Source organism: Poecilia mexicana, unplaced genomic scaffold (genome assembly GCF_051168715.1).
Source record: "Poecilia mexicana isolate PSO_F unplaced genomic scaffold, ASM5116871v1 scaffold_15, whole genome shotgun sequence".
Classification (NCBI taxonomy): Eukaryota; Metazoa; Chordata; class Actinopteri; order Cyprinodontiformes; family Poeciliidae; genus Poecilia; species Poecilia mexicana.
Window position 1 is genome coordinate 6,203,503 of NW_028263384.1, and position 15,528 is coordinate 6,219,030.

At 39.8% G+C, this 15,528-nt stretch overlaps 1 protein-coding gene across 1 annotated transcript; it reads left to right on the forward strand.

Annotated features, from left to right (window-relative positions):
* Positions 1 to 8,327: 8,327 nt before the first annotated feature.
* vax1 (ventral anterior homeobox 1) lies at positions 8,328 to 14,933 on the forward strand. The gene is made up of 3 exons (XM_088013228.1): positions 8,328 to 9,068; positions 10,288 to 10,490; positions 13,101 to 14,933. The coding sequence occupies exons 1-3, from the start codon at positions 8,855 to 8,857 to the stop codon at positions 13,632 to 13,634; spliced, it is 951 nt and encodes a 316-aa protein (XP_087869354.1). The 5' UTR covers positions 8,328 to 8,854; the 3' UTR covers positions 13,635 to 14,933.
* Positions 14,934 to 15,528: the final 595 nt, after the last annotated feature.

Below are 15,528 nucleotides of genomic sequence, written 5' to 3' on the forward strand. Positions count from 1 at the left end.
AGAAAAAAAAAAAACATGTTGATTTTCCAGTGTTCGTGATGATTTTTGTTCCCTTTCTCCCGCAGTCTTGTTGCGCGCCGCGGCGACTAGCGGGGACGAAACTGTAGCAGGGACACAAAGGAGCTGCTCAAATTACACCTGCGACAATTACTGCTGCTGTCGGCGGGACAAAGGAGTGTCATTTAAAACTACTCACAGAAAATGTACAGGAAAAAAAAATCAATTACTACTAAAGCTTTGTTGCAGGTTTTAAGCCGACTGCTATGTCAACAGCAGATTAGTACAATAGCTCCAAGATGTTTTCTGTCTAAAAATAAGCTAAATTACACATAATGATGTAAATACAAATGACCTATAAGACGTACCACTGCTTTCACAAAATGACTTTTATTCCATGTTGCTGTATGCTGATTGGGTTCTGACTCGCGTCTTTTGTTCAGTCATAATTTGCACATTAGAAAAACATCAAATTATTTCAGAACATGAGATGGTACTGCCACTGTTGCTTCTACAATCTTAAAAAAAAAAAAAAAAAAAAAACTTTAAATCAAGCTTTATTACAACGTTAAATTAAGAATTAAGCCCAGAATTGCTCATACTCCTGATAGATTAAGGCTTAAAGTATTCATAAAAAATAAATAAATAAAAAAAAAAAATCAAAATATTTCTTTTTGACTAGGATCAAAAGCTCAAAGACTTGGGAGCTCATTACCAAAGATTAACTGCCAAACAAAAAAGCCCTTTTTTTTTTCTAACGTTTTATATGCCTATTATCTTTTGAGAGAAACCTCTCACATCTCCTATCAGAAGCAAACTTCTTGGCTGAATTAAAATAATCTTTAATATAAATAATACAGTGTTGTGAATAATTATTGGGCTTCAAATTCCCTTTTGATGAAACACTTTCTAAAGCAGATTTGTATTTATTCTCCATAATAAACATTTCTAGAGTTTCGGTTTGTTATGGATAGACCTGAATTTCCCCACTGATGGGACAGTAAAGGATATTTCTATTCTGTTCTATAAGAAAAATACTGAATACTTTTCCAGATTTTCCAATAGTGGTCGTAGAGGTAGCGTGTTCATTTTTTGTCTCTCTGTACACAAAAGTTGCAGTGAAATTATTTCCGTGCTCCCTGGCGAAGCCCTCCACTACGCGACACCAAAATGCTGCCACTCGTCATTAAATCCCTGCTACAGCCAGCTTGTGCTTATTATTTTGGCCATTAGCTGAGAGGATTATCCGAGAACCCTCAGAGCCGAATTACAATGGAGTGGTCACTGGCCTGAGATCAGCAGCCCTAACCAACACAAACAATAATTAATCCCAATTATGAGGTGAGCTGGTAAAAGTGTTCAGAATTTCATGCTAAAGTGCAAACTTCAAGTGCCTCAATGGATCCGTGCTTGTTAGCAAATACTATTTTCACCGCAGCATTAGTGTCTGTATGCAATATTTTTTAAGGCGACGGAGATGTTCAACTAAAGAAAAGCCGGGTAAAAAAAAAAAATGCTCACAGTCGTGGAAAAAAAAAAGCGCTCCACACATTTTGAGCTCATCTGTCTGCGTACACCTACCCCCCCCCCCCCCACCACCACTCCCACCCACTGCAGAGCAAATCCAGCGCTCTATTTAGTGGGTTCAAGAACAGCTTGCTCTTTCACTGTGGAACATAATCAGCACATTTGTAAACGTAAAGCAGGGCTTTGAATAAAACCATTCATCTTGAGTTACCGTGTTGTTATTCACACACCGAGGCTTTCCAAGGCCTACACTCTTCACAGCAACCCACCTTGTATTAGAAAACCTAAACGGCTTTGCCAAAAAAAAAAAAAAAAAGTGCCTAGTAGCCCTGGGTTCTATTAAAAAGGCCACTAAAAGCCAACTTGGAGCAAATGGGGGGTAAAAACTAACAGAGCACATTTAAATCAAAATTTTCTTTCTCAAAGCAACAAATGGAGCACATTCTGTTGGCCATCAAAGCATGGGGAAGTCCATGCCGGATGATTGCACACTGTGTTATATTAAAATTGTAAATGTTCCTTAGTTTTTAATAAAGGAAGTTTGGATATTCCAAAATGAAAGCGAACACGTGTGACCGCCCCGCCGAGCGTTTGCTCTCATTTGCAACCCAAGATTTCGTGCTCTAATCTGTCAGTTCTGAACTGACAACATGTTAGTTAGTGTTATGAATGTTTCATTATGATGCAGTAATAACGAACACAGCCGATTGTGTCAGGAATACGACCTGGTCTCTGCGAGCAGGATTTGTTGCTCATGCGGCATCAGGTAGATATTCATCCATAACTGATGTAGCAGACTATACTCCCATAACCACAGGCTATTTTGTCATTGTGTTGTTTTTTATTGTTTTGAGACCGCTAGTGGCTGAAATTGCTGACTGTGTTTAAGTGACTGCGTGTGGCACAATCACAGCAGCGGAGCCGTAATTATAAAGATGTTGGAATCTCAGCGGGTCTTGTGACAAAAGTAACCATTTCCTCTGCAGAAATAAGCAGGAATTTTGCGCCATTATTCAGCTGAGCCATGTCTGAGCGAATTAGGGGGAGATTCAAATATTTTGGTGGAACAATAAATATATTCAGAGAATACTGCTTATGCCCAATTTGAAAGTAATGAAAAACGGCAACCGTTTTATGGTACGCTGTGGAAGCTCGGGCTAGAATTATACCTGTAATAGTGAGGATAATGTTCCTGAATAAGTGCTGATCTATGGTGATGTCACTTTTGCAGAGCTCTTTGTCTGTGGATGGGCTCGCTGTCGGTCTAGCAGTGGGGCAATAGAGACCTCTGTGATTTTATATTTGTAGGAAAACACATTGAGACATACATTTTTAAAACCTCTTCATATTTTTAAAAATTGGAACGTAAACATACATTTTTAGTTATCTTTTTAATGTGTTTGAAGAGGAAAAAGCAAAAAGTATCTGAAAGCCAAGTTAGTCAAAAATAACTGGATCCCAATAAGCTTTCGTTCTAAAACCGTTTCTGTTCCTCGTCCAGAGTTAGTTTTTACAAACCCCCATAGGGGACATGGACATTGCATTCCCTCGTAGTAAATGTTGCGTTGCCTTGCAATAAATTAGCAAATGCACCACGGTCTATTTTGTACACAGACCGCAATGATAACAAATATCAATTTAAAATTGTGGATACCTTTGAAGAGCCTCGGTGAAAACATGTTTATACATTCTTAAGTCTAGTCTACGAACTGATATTAAAAAGGCCAATACTATCATTGCTTGTTCATGTTTGTTTATGTAAAGTTGAGATGGGACTGTCTGTGAAAATGACCCTTTATAAACCATTTAAACACAAAAAAACACACAATCAAAACTGTCAGGTGACGTTATTACCCCACGAAAATAACTCATATATAGTCCAAATAGTTTTATATTTTTTCTTCCTTTCCCTTCTTGCAGAAAGTTTCTGTTTATGAGATGGAAAGAGATGGAACACCCACGTTTGACCTATTTTGCTTTTGCACATAAGTTTGGGGTGCATTTCTCACCTAAAGAAAAAGAGATAAAACTTCAGATATCTCGAGAATTAGATATCAGCGTACCTTACAAAAACCTTATATTGTAGCACGAAGACTTTAGACATTCAAGATGCCGCATGAACCGACTAGAAGATGATTGTGAGGGAAGGCAAAGGTATTGTGTGGGAATTCAATCCTTTTTCAAGGTAATGCAAAAGCTTTTTAAGAGGGAATGCAAACTTATTGCGAGGGAATGTCCCCTAGTTTGAACAGAATGGTGTCAGGACAACAAAAAGCAGGTAAGTGGAATGTTATTTTAATTTCTAAGAATTTTTCTCATAATGAAGAGACATTATTCATAATGAAGCCCTTGATACAAGTTGCCAATAGCCACTAAGCTCGGGGACAATTCTTTAATGGTTTAGTTTGTAGAGTTCTGTGAGTTTTCTTCTGTCAGACTGCTCCAGGGCAGCTGTGGTTACAACGTGTGAGTGTGTGCGTGAATGAGTGAATGACAGAATGTAGTGTAAAGCGCTTGGGGGTCCTCTGGACTTGACAAAGCACTAGAAGTACAAGCCATTTAGCATTTCTTTGAGCTCAGTAATAGCACTTCTTTGTACGTTTACTTCATCAAAAATATCTGAATCAAAAGTATTAGCTTGTCAAAATCCACCAATTTATTCACTGGATCTTCCAGGGATCAGCAAAATCATACAACAACCTCAGTAGAAAGTCACCCTTAAAGGTACAGCATGTAACTTTTTTAAAAACATGTTTTTAACATGTTAAAAAGGCCATCATGTTGTGACAGTATGGTATGAGACAGACAATCTGTGAAAAGATCAAGATCCTCTACGTTTTCTCTCAGCAACTATTGCCATCTGAAGAGCAAAAACAACCCATCAGAGCCAGGAGGAAGGCCTCAGTGCTGTCAATCATCCTTGTGTACGTGATGCTCAATGCGCTAATGGATGAGAAAAAACTTGTTGTTCCAGGAAAACAGTGTCTCTGGTGTTATATGTGGCCATGCTAGCATTCCTAGCAGACTCAAAATAATGATCAAAAGAATTGTCTAACAGTGAAGGAGCACTCACATCGATCTGCAGAAAGACTCGGAAGTAGTAGGTACAGTAATGTTCTTAACCACAACGGTGTCCCTGCACACCCATCGTTCAAGACTAGAAGTTTGATTAACAGTACAGAAGAGTTGGACAAGCCAGTGAAGTATGAGGGAAGTATAGTGTGGTCAGATGAGACCAAAGCTGAACTCTTTGGATATCTTTGCATTTGCTGTATTTGGAGGAAGAATGTAGCCTCACATCACTCCTACAAACTTAAGTTTGCAGGTGGGAACATCATGGTGTGGACTCTCGCACAACATTGTCACTGGAAGGCATTAAATAATTAAAGGGAAATCACGCAAGAATATGAATTTGAAAGGAGTCCTAAACACGAAGCCAAAAAAAAAAATAACAACAAAAAACTATGAGTTACTATTTCAGAAAGAAAGTATAATTGTTAGAATGACCAAGTCAATGCACTAAACCAACCCCTTGAGTTATTTTGAAAATCCCTCAAAATAACTCAAGATCAGAGTGCATGGGACCTCCAGAATCTTAAAGATGTGAAGACAGTTTGTGATGTGTCAAAATCACACCTGGTCAATACATGAGTAGCAAGTGAGTGTTAGCAACTACTCACTAGATAAGTTGCTAACACTTATCTAGTGTTAGCAACTAGATCCGTATGACACTCACACGTGTCATACGGAGAAACTTCGTATGACACGTAGTTTCATACGGAGAAACTACGTGTAAGTAGTTTCTCCGTATGAAAGACATCTTGAACTTGCCATTACCAAGCAAAACGTTCTACAATGTATTTAATAAATAAGTTTTTATATAAGGGCCTGATTTACAAAGGTTCCAAAATAAGGAGAGCAGAAAAAAATGTAGCAGTGACTTGAAGCTCTTCAGGGAAGATACTGCAGCTCTTTCTGAATAAAATTTCAGATGTTATCCTCTACAAAAGAAAAAAAAAAGTATATAAATATACAACCAATGGCCACTTTATTAGGTACACCTTGCTAGCACCAGATTGGAACCCGTTTTGCCTCCAGAACTGCCTATATCCTCTATGACAGAGATTCAACTAGATACTGAAAACATTCCTCAGAGAATCTGGTCCATATTGATATGATAGCATCATGCAGTTGCTGCAGATTTGTCAGCTGCACATCCATGATGTGAATCTCCCGTTCCACCACATCCCAAAGGTTCTCTATTGGAATGAGATCTGGTGACTGTCGAAGCCGTTCAGTGAACTCATTGTTGTGTTCAAGAAACCAGTCTGAGATAATTCACGCTTTATGACATCACGCGTTAACCTGCTGGAAGTAGCCATCAGAAGATGAGTACACTGTGGTCATAAAGGGATAGACACAGACAGCAACAATACTCAGGTAGGCTGTGGCATTGACACGATGCTCAGTTGGTACTTATGGGCCCAGAGTGTGCCAGGAAAGTATACCCCACACCACTGCACCACCACCAGCCTGAACCGTTGATACAAGGCAGGATGGATCCATGCTTTCATGTTGTCAATGCCAAATTCTGACCTTACCACCTGAATGTCACAGCAGAAATCGAGACTCATCAGACCAGACAATGTTTTTCCAATATTTTATTGTCCATATTTGGTGAGCCTATGTGAATTGTAGCCTCAGTTTCCTGTTCTTAGCTGACAGGAGTGGCACCTGGTGTGGTCTTCTGCTGCTGTAGCCCATCCGCCTCAAGGTTCGATGTGTTGTGTGCCCAGATGCTCTTCTGCATCTGGGCACAAGTGTTTATTGGAGTTACTGTTGCCTTTTACAGGACATTTTCTCTTTTTTCTCTGTAAACCCTAAATACGATTGTGCGTGAAAATCCCAGTAGCTCAGCAATTTCTGAGAAACTCAGACTAGCCTGTCTGGTACCAACAACCATGTCACGTTCAAAGTCACTTAAATCACCTTTCTTCCCCATTCTGATGCTCAGCTTGAACTGCAGCAGATATTCTTGGCCATGTCTACATGCCTAAATGCATTGAGTTGCTGCCATGTGGCTGATTCAACATTTGTGTCAATGAGCAGTTGAACAGGTGTACCTAATAAAGTGGCTGGTGAGTGTATATGAATGCTGACCTATTATACGCAGATCAATTCCAAATATTAGAATATTATTGAAAAGTTCATTTATTTCAACAACTCAATTCACTAAATGAAGCACATTACATAGGATAACTACACACACTGACTGACATTTTTTTTTAAACCTTTATGCTAAATATGATCATTTTCTGCCTACAGCTAATGAAAACACAACAATAAAGATTAGACTGTTATATCAGCTGACCTCTCCTGGGTGTACCCTGTCTCTAACCCAATGACTATGGCAGATAGGCTCTAGCACCCTTGTAAAGTTGAGAGGGTATAGACAATCACTGGATTGTCTATGCATTAGTATGATAAAAAACAAACATTTTTAATACTGAAAAACAATGACAAGTATGATTAATAACTGCTTAAGGGTTGTATTTTTCTAAAGGTCTCCTCATTAGAATGTATTGAATACAAATAGATACTAACAGTATTCTTCATGCTGTCAGAGTGTAAGACTTTTTGGGATGTAGAGTCTTCTTTTTTCTTCTCAACTGTTGTAAAACACTTACAGGGAAAGATGGTGCGTCCTCATTGTTTTTCCCAGACTGGAGCTCGCTTCTCCCTCAGTCGCTCCCTATTTAGCTTTCTTTTTACCTTTCTGTAACAAAGACCCCTGCTCCACTCCGTGCACCAGACCCCCAAAACAGAGCGTGAATAAAGTTAGGCCAGCAGGCCTTAAACCCACCTTGAGACTGCTGCCGGGCAGCCACACTACAGATTTGTTTGTTAATAGTCCAATTAGATAATTGCCATCTTTCACTCTTTTTCCTCTCCGTTTCCCATAAAGCAATGAATGGCACTCAAGGAGGGGTGCAGCTTGAAGAGGGCTTTTTGCCAGCTAAGGTGACAAGAAGGGCAAGAGACCGTTCCTTGCACTAGTCCACCACTTTGAATTGAATCATTGTGGCCTAATCAATGGTCTTATTGGATTACTGGCCACTGCTGTGTTCAGAGTTATTGTTGCACTGACAATGAAAATAGCTAAGAGTTGGTGGTTGGGTGAGTGGTTTGTGGGCTGGAGGGTGAGTGGAAGAGAGAGGCAGGGGCCATTCCAGGGGTATACATGTGAGCTCGGGAGTGGAGACAGCCTAGGCACTAATGACAAGTTTTGTTCCTCTATTCTTCGCTTTAAAATATGCAGGTTAAGATTATAAGAGCCGAGTGCGGCTTCGGGGGTGCAGTCTTATAGGAACACTGCAGGGCGAGGCATTGACAGGATGCTGCTGGTTTTCTCTCACTGAACACATGGCAGGGAAAGAAAAAGAGGAAGTTTGATACAGTTCCAGTTTCAGGGGAATCCGGCGTTGCTGTGGCGGAGGAGCAGGTTGGGTTGCCATCACCTTTATACATTTTGCTCAATGAGGATTTGTTAGTCATCCTTTTTACTTATCTCCTCTCTCTCTGTCTCTCTCGCTCTCTCTCTGTCTCTATCTCTCTCCCCACCCCACCTCCTCCATCTCTTTCTCGCTTTCTACTCTTCTGGCTCTCTACCAGTTCCTCAAATGGCATAGTGGTGAGATCTACACATTGCACGGTTCCGCTGATTGCCAAAAAGAAAAAACAGGATCAAAGTTTGCCGACATGCTGTGACAATCAGGTGTGCTGGAAGGAAGTCGGTGGGGAAATTGTCTGCCTGCACTCTGCAGATGGAGGAATGAAGTGCCTGGGAACTTTTATCGGCTCTGGAAGACTTTTACCTCGGTGATTGTGTGTGTGTATCCAAGGTTGCGCGGTTTGCAAGACAAGGCCAGTCATTTGTCTTGATTCCATGGGCTGAGAACTGGCAAGCCGAGGGGACGGGACGAGCAAAACCCTCTATCAAGACCTGATCTATTTCCACCGACAGTTTAGTGTATTCATGAGGTTACACTAATGTGGAGGCAGCAAAATTACTGTAATCAGTTGAAACAGCGAGTGTGCATCCATCGCTACGATTATTTGGAGATAATCTATCAGCCCGACATCTATGTAATGAGGAAAGGGGGGCACTAAATTACTGTTGAGTTTCACTGAGAAGTCCATGATTATTGGATAAGGGAGTTTGGTCAGTGACAATTCACAGTACCGCATCCTCTGAAATCTTTCTTTTTTTTTTTTTCTTTTGTACCTGACAAAAGGAGGCGAGCCTCCGGTCCAGGAGGATAATCCGAGCATGGAGGTTAGGTACAACCAAGAGACAGAAGCAATGCTACTGAAGAACAGACTAAAGGAGGCAAAGGACAGTAAAGATTCCCAAGGCAACCTATCCAAAGGCTTCCTTAAGGAACAGCAGGATTCCTTTTCACCGTCTGGGAACATGGACAACTGTGAGAAAAACAGGGGGAACGCGGGGGATCCCGACTACTGTCGGAGAATCCTTGTCCGAGGTAACACTTAGTGTTTTCTCTCTTTAGATTGTCGATAGTCCTGTTTGTCAGCTCAGTTTAGATTTAAGAAACTGTGTGATTTTCACACTCCAAAAACCAAAGTACAGTCAAAAAAAAAAAAAAAAAAAAGCTGAAATTTAAAGCATCACTAAAATAAACTGAAGGTGTTAATAGAATCTGATGTGACTCGTAAACTAAGTAAAATAGAAATCAGTCAAAGAAAGAAGAAAAAGAAAAATGTTTTGGAAACTTTACTGATTAATTTAATTTTAAAAAGCAATATGTCTATAGATGAATTCTTGATAAAACTAATTTCAGTTTTGTGGGCTGAGTTTTATTTAAATGATAAAACAGGATTTATATAGGTTCTGAAACTTTTTTGTCTTATCGAGGTCATTAGTCGATATAATTTAACTTGAATTATCCCACATAATTTATCCCGATTATTATAATTTTCTTAGCATTATTTGCGCATTTATTAATGTAGTGTCTTTCAATTCCAGCAGGATAAATCTCAATGAACTGTACCCAATAATAAAATGCTTTAAAATATTCTGTAATACTTTATATTTATATATTTTCAATGTCAAGAAATTATTCATTTAATTTGAATAAGGTCAGTGGGTCAGAAAGCAATTTTATTCAGGTTAACATTTATTTGAATTTACCAACAAGGCTTTATTTTTAGGGCGAAAACATCTATAAAGCATTTTGTCCATTGTATTTTGTTTGCAGACGTCCACCTTCTGATACCAGTGGATTTAATAATCATGAATAAAAACTGATAAATAAATTTGGAGCAAACATGAAGTGAAAAAATGTGAACATTTTTAAGTATCACTGAAAATCTAATGATAGATTCTTACAGTATTTTACAGCACACATATTAATTAGAGTATCAAAGAATATATTTACAAAGAATGTAAACATATTTGTATAGGTCTCATTTTTCTTGTTGCTTTCATTTTGTAAATATTTCTGTAACGAGGTGGGTTTTGTATTTTTATTGTTTTTATATGCCTTATGCTTCTCCTTAAGCCAAAGTTGCAATTTAAAAATTGTTTAGAAAGACTTTGACAGTTAAAGGCGCAAATTACTTCATATTAGACTTTTTATTTGGTTTTAGTAGTAGTTGCAATAATAATAATAATAATAATAATATTAATATTAATACACATTAAAATCAGTTGTTATCTGAGTTCTTGTTGTTGATTCAAAGTTCTCCATGTTGCAGATGCTAAAGGCTCTATCCGAGAAATCATCCTGCCAAAAGGTTTGGATCTGGACCAGCCGAAGCGAACGCGCACCTCCTTCACTGCAGAGCAGCTTTACCGCTTAGAGATGGAGTTTCAGAGGTGTCAGTATGTGGTCGGGAGGGAGCGGACAGAACTGGCCCGTCAGCTCAATCTCTCTGAAACTCAGGTTTGTTTGCTTTTCGTTTTTTTTTTTTTTTTCTCTTATCACTTGCATTTCTTTGTCTTGAAATGTTAAACTAAAGAGAGGCGGAAAAATCAAAACATGAAACAAAAGCCATTTCCTTTGTGTTTTTTTCTTCTTCTTTCTTGCACCAAACAGCACACAGATTCTCTGTTTTTAAAGGGAAATATATATATATTTGTCTTTAAAGGAGCTTTCTTCCTTTAATGTGCAACTGTTTTGTAATATAAAGATAGGTTATTCAAATTTCAGTTTGGTACTAACGGGACAAGAATTCCTCGTGTCCTTGTGTTTAAAAAAAAAACAACAACCTTTCTGGTGGCTCAACTGAGTTCATACGTTACGTTACATTTGCAAGCTGCACCTACTTTAATACTTTAAGAAGGTGCAGCTTTGCACCTTCTTAAAGTATTTTTGACAAGTGTGTCTATTTTTCGTTGGAGCATTTTGTTCATACGGTTATGTAGTTTGTTGTTAATGTTTCTGGCTAAAAAACAAACAAACAAACAAGATTTTAAAAGAGACTACAGTCATGTAAAACTTTGCACTCATGTAGAGTCTAGCAGCATCCATCTAACCCGGGATTAATTGTTGGTGAAGAGCACTGACTTCATCATCGCTATTATCTGGTCATTCTCTGCAACGTGGGCTACTTTGTCAAGGTTTTTTTTTTTTTAAGTGATAAAACATTTGTAATTATTTGATAATTTTTTTTTTATTTGTTATTTTTGTATTTCATGAAACTCTTTTGTTGCGATAAATGCTGAAATCTGCTAACAGCGCCGTAATCAGTGGCTTGGCCTTTGGGGTTAATGTGTTTCAGCAGAACTGAAGAAGCCTGACCTTGAGAGAAGGTCTGCGTAAGGTCAGCCCATTCTACCAAAACAACAGGCGACAGCAAACAATCGACCCTCATTAACAACCCCGTCAGGGTGAACTTACAACTGTTTCCTTAAACTTTTTTTTTTTTTAGAGCTTTAACATTTCCTATTTTTCATTTAGCGGTTGCTTTTAGCAGACGTATTCTAAGTAAGTGTGGAGTGTAAAGACAGTTCTTTTTGCTCACAAAAGGCAAAAAAAAAAAAAAAAAAAAACCTTTGCTCCTAATTTAGACAGGACAAAGCCGGGATGTTCTCTCAGCATCTGCTTCTTGTCTCGACGAAATGCCTTTTCATAACAAGGTGGCAAAATTAGTGTTTTGTTCTTTGGCGCTAAGAGGCCATTATATGGAGGAATGACCGCCATTTCCTGTACACACTTAATTATCTTTACATGAACCTACCAGGCTATGCTGTGTTTTTTCCTTCGGAGCGTCTTCTGAGTGATTTCTACGTCTCGAACAGAGCGAGCAGCAGGCCCCTCTGGTTCCCCCACAGCCTGTGAAGAGTGAAGTCACATCTGAAGAGAAGTGGAAAATATTCCAGTGTGATTGGCTAAGTGGCGTAGCCGTGCCAGGTGGTTGCTGTTAGTTGCCCCCTTTTTTTTTTTTTGCACCAGAACAAAATATTAACGAATGAAAATGCAGTATTTGTTTCACTCTGATACTCTTAACACTAAACTGTGCACATTTTAGAGAGACCTAAATTTGACTGATCAGCTACTAATTCAGTTTTATTCAAGAAAAAGTTTTAATGCGTTTAAGAAATACATAAACACAAATATAACATATCACATGTTTTCCTAATTAAATATAAAAGCATAATAAAACCAAACAAATTCTAAACATCAGGTTTTTGAATGTGCTATAAATGTGGGGCACAGAATTGAATGCACTCAAAATTAAAAAACACATGAAATAACTAAAAATGACCTCTTTAACATGACCAGTTTAAGAAGTAACGTTCACCTCTTCAGCTGAAAATACTGATCTTAATTTCACCACGTTATACATTTCAGCATTCTCACCACCCTAAAAAGTGTAGCAACCTCATCAGAGCTTCTAACTGCAGACATTTGGATGAACTGCTTCAGCTGTAAATGTACCTCCTCCCCCCAGCCCAGGGAAGAAGGGTGTGTGTGTGTGTGTGTGTGTGTGTGTGTGTGTGTGTGTGCGCGTGTGTGTGTGTGTGTGTGATCACGAGCTGATGGGGAGTTTGGATCTCAAGCCACGCGTAAACCTTTGTTGTATTTTTGGCTGATCAAATTAAGAGGTGGTTAGCATGTGAAAGGACGTCTCTAGGCAAGTTTTGATTTAATTAATTTCCTACAATAGGTTTTCTACCTCTGGGAGGGAATTAGGTCAATTCCTACTGGTTTGTCTTTACTGCATACAATCCTCCTATGTATGGAAGGGCCTGCATTTGTGCATAACTACTATTACATACATTAGTGAGTACTTGAAGGCTCTTTGTAGAATGTGATGGTGGAGAAATACAAATAAAGTATAAAGTGTTATAGTGGACTCTGTGGGTACACTGATCAGTCAAACATCTACATCCTTGAAGATGATCAGATTGTGAAATTGCAGTACAGCCGTGTTGAGTGTGAACACTTCCGGGGCAGCCTGCTGTAAAGTTACCAACATATTTGCTACGTGTTTCTCAAGTATCTGCAACGGCATGTTTCTGACTGCACTTCCTTCGTGTTCTCCTCCAGGTAAAAGTCTGGTTTCAGAACCGACGCACAAAGCAGAAGAAGGACCAGGGGAAGGACTCGGAGTTGCGCTCGGTAGTTTCGGAGACGGCCGCGACCTGCAGCGTGCTCAGACTGCTGGAGCAGGGGCGGCTGCTGACTCCTCCGGGCCTGCCGGGCCTCCTGCCCCACTGCGGCTCTGCCCTGCGCCCCCCCTCCATCGCCATGGCCAGCAACAGCAGCAGTAGCAGCAGCAGCAGCAGCAGCGGAGGCAGCACTGGGACGGCAGGCGGCAGCCCTCCCCTGCCTGCCGTCACCTCGTCAGGGACGGTGGCGGGGTTGCAGAGCCCGCCGTCCGCTCACGGCTTTTTCAGCTTCCCAATGCCGTCCATTCTCAGTGGCGTGGCCACCCGCATTTCGTCCAATCCCCTGTCTATGGCTGGCTCGCTGGCAGGCAACCTGCATGAGCTTTCTGCACGCTACCTGAGCTCCTCTGCCTTTGAGCCTTACTCGCGGACCAATGGCAAAGAATCCATGGACAAGAAGACTCTGGAATGATGGTTTGTGGTTTTGCTCTCGTACGGATTCCTGTTTGCTTCTGGAAGCGTTTCATTAGTTTTATTAGCTGTCTTTGTTTGGTTTTACCAAGTGTCTGTCATTTGTCAGTGTCACCTTCTCTAACAAGCTTATGTATTCCCGCACATCTGGCACCTTGTACAAGGAGCGAAGGAGGAACGGAGAAATCAAACAACATTCGCTCGTCAAACAAAAAAATGGATGTCAGTGAAAGGATTTTGCACAAATCTTCACACAAATGTCTATACGGAAACAGAAAAGGCAGGCGGAGTTGGATGCAAAAATTTGTACTTTTTTTTTTTTTTTTGGTTAAAGAAATTATCTCTTTGCTACATATTCTGATTTAACACAGCCAGTGTGAAGCATAAAAGGTCCAGGCCAGTTAAAGCAAGCGCTTTACGCTGCTGCACAGCAGCAAAGTCTCAGACAGGCAGTAGAATATTTAAGGTAATTGGCACCTATCTAAACTGCGTTTCATCCGTTGGAATTGTTGGTTCGATGCAACACGTCGAGGCGAGAAGACGCAGGGCAGAAATAGCCGAGCAGCAGCAGCTTGTGTGATCTAGTGAGCCCATCAGAGCGTTTAAAACCTATTTACGGCAGCATGAATGAATAAAGCGGGAGTTTCTGAGGGAGGAGGAAAGCACCTCTAAGTGAAAGCTGCTGCACAGCCAGTCTCACACTCATAATCCAGCGGTTTTGACGCACAGACGCAGCTTGGATTTTCAAACACTTCAGGATGAATCAGCTTGTAGAGACAGTGTGATCATGTGGAATGTTCACTGTTATCTTTCTGTTGTTTTGTGAAGATTTTAACAGCATACTCTTCACTGTTTAATTTTTTGCCACCAAAATCCAGTACACCTAAAAGATCCCCCCCCCTTTTTTTTGTAAATGCTATTTTTACCCCACTGTGTTGCTGAGTTTAATGCAGGTGTGTGTTCTGTGCCAGTCACAGGAGCAGACATCTGAGAGGAGAAAATGTAAGCAGCGTCGTTTTGGAGGAAAGGTTTTCCACGATGTAACCCCATCTCCTGTTTGGAAAAAAACAAACAACAAAAAAAGACAAACAACCAAAACAAACAAAAAATAAAGTTGAAGTTCAGACAAGAGAACGAGTGCTACTACTGTTGTGTAAAAACACCGATTGAGAATTGTACCATAAAGTTGTTATTTTATTGTAAAATATTGACATCTGTAATTAATTGATGATTTGTATAGTTGGGAAAGTAATGTATGGATGAATGTTTTAGTGTGCTTGATAAATGGATCTAAAGGTTATTGGTGCTGTTGTTGTGAAATATCTTAAAATTTGTGAAACGTGTTATACAAATGTGCCTATATGATATGTAAATGGCTACAAAGTGTCTTTTTTTTCCATACGTGTCGCTGCAGATGATGTTATGATGCATTTCATGACTGTTTTACCTCGTATAAAGCAGCCTCGTGAGGAAGCTCTTAGCGTGGTTTGCTGATGTGATTGCTGCTTTCACCAACAGGAAACAGTGAGTGAGTAAAGGCACGGGGCTGAGAGTCAAAGCTCGTCACATTACAAAGATCACCATTCGACGAGTTAAAACGTGAAGTACCAGGAACCAAGACGTGACAGCCATTAGAACATTTAAAGAGAGTTTTAGAAGAGAAAAGTTTCCTTTTTTTTTTTTACTTCTCTAGATATTGGTGGAAAAAGTGTCTCAACACAAACAGACAACGAGGTGCCGAAATACTTTTAACAGCCACACGTTCAAAAGATTAAAAGATTCTCACGAGGGAAAAGCTGCAACATCTCCCATTGGAGACTTGAATTAGGAAATAGTTGGAATTTCTACAAATGATGTGTGAGGAAGATTGCTTTGCAGTCCCTCCACCCCCACCA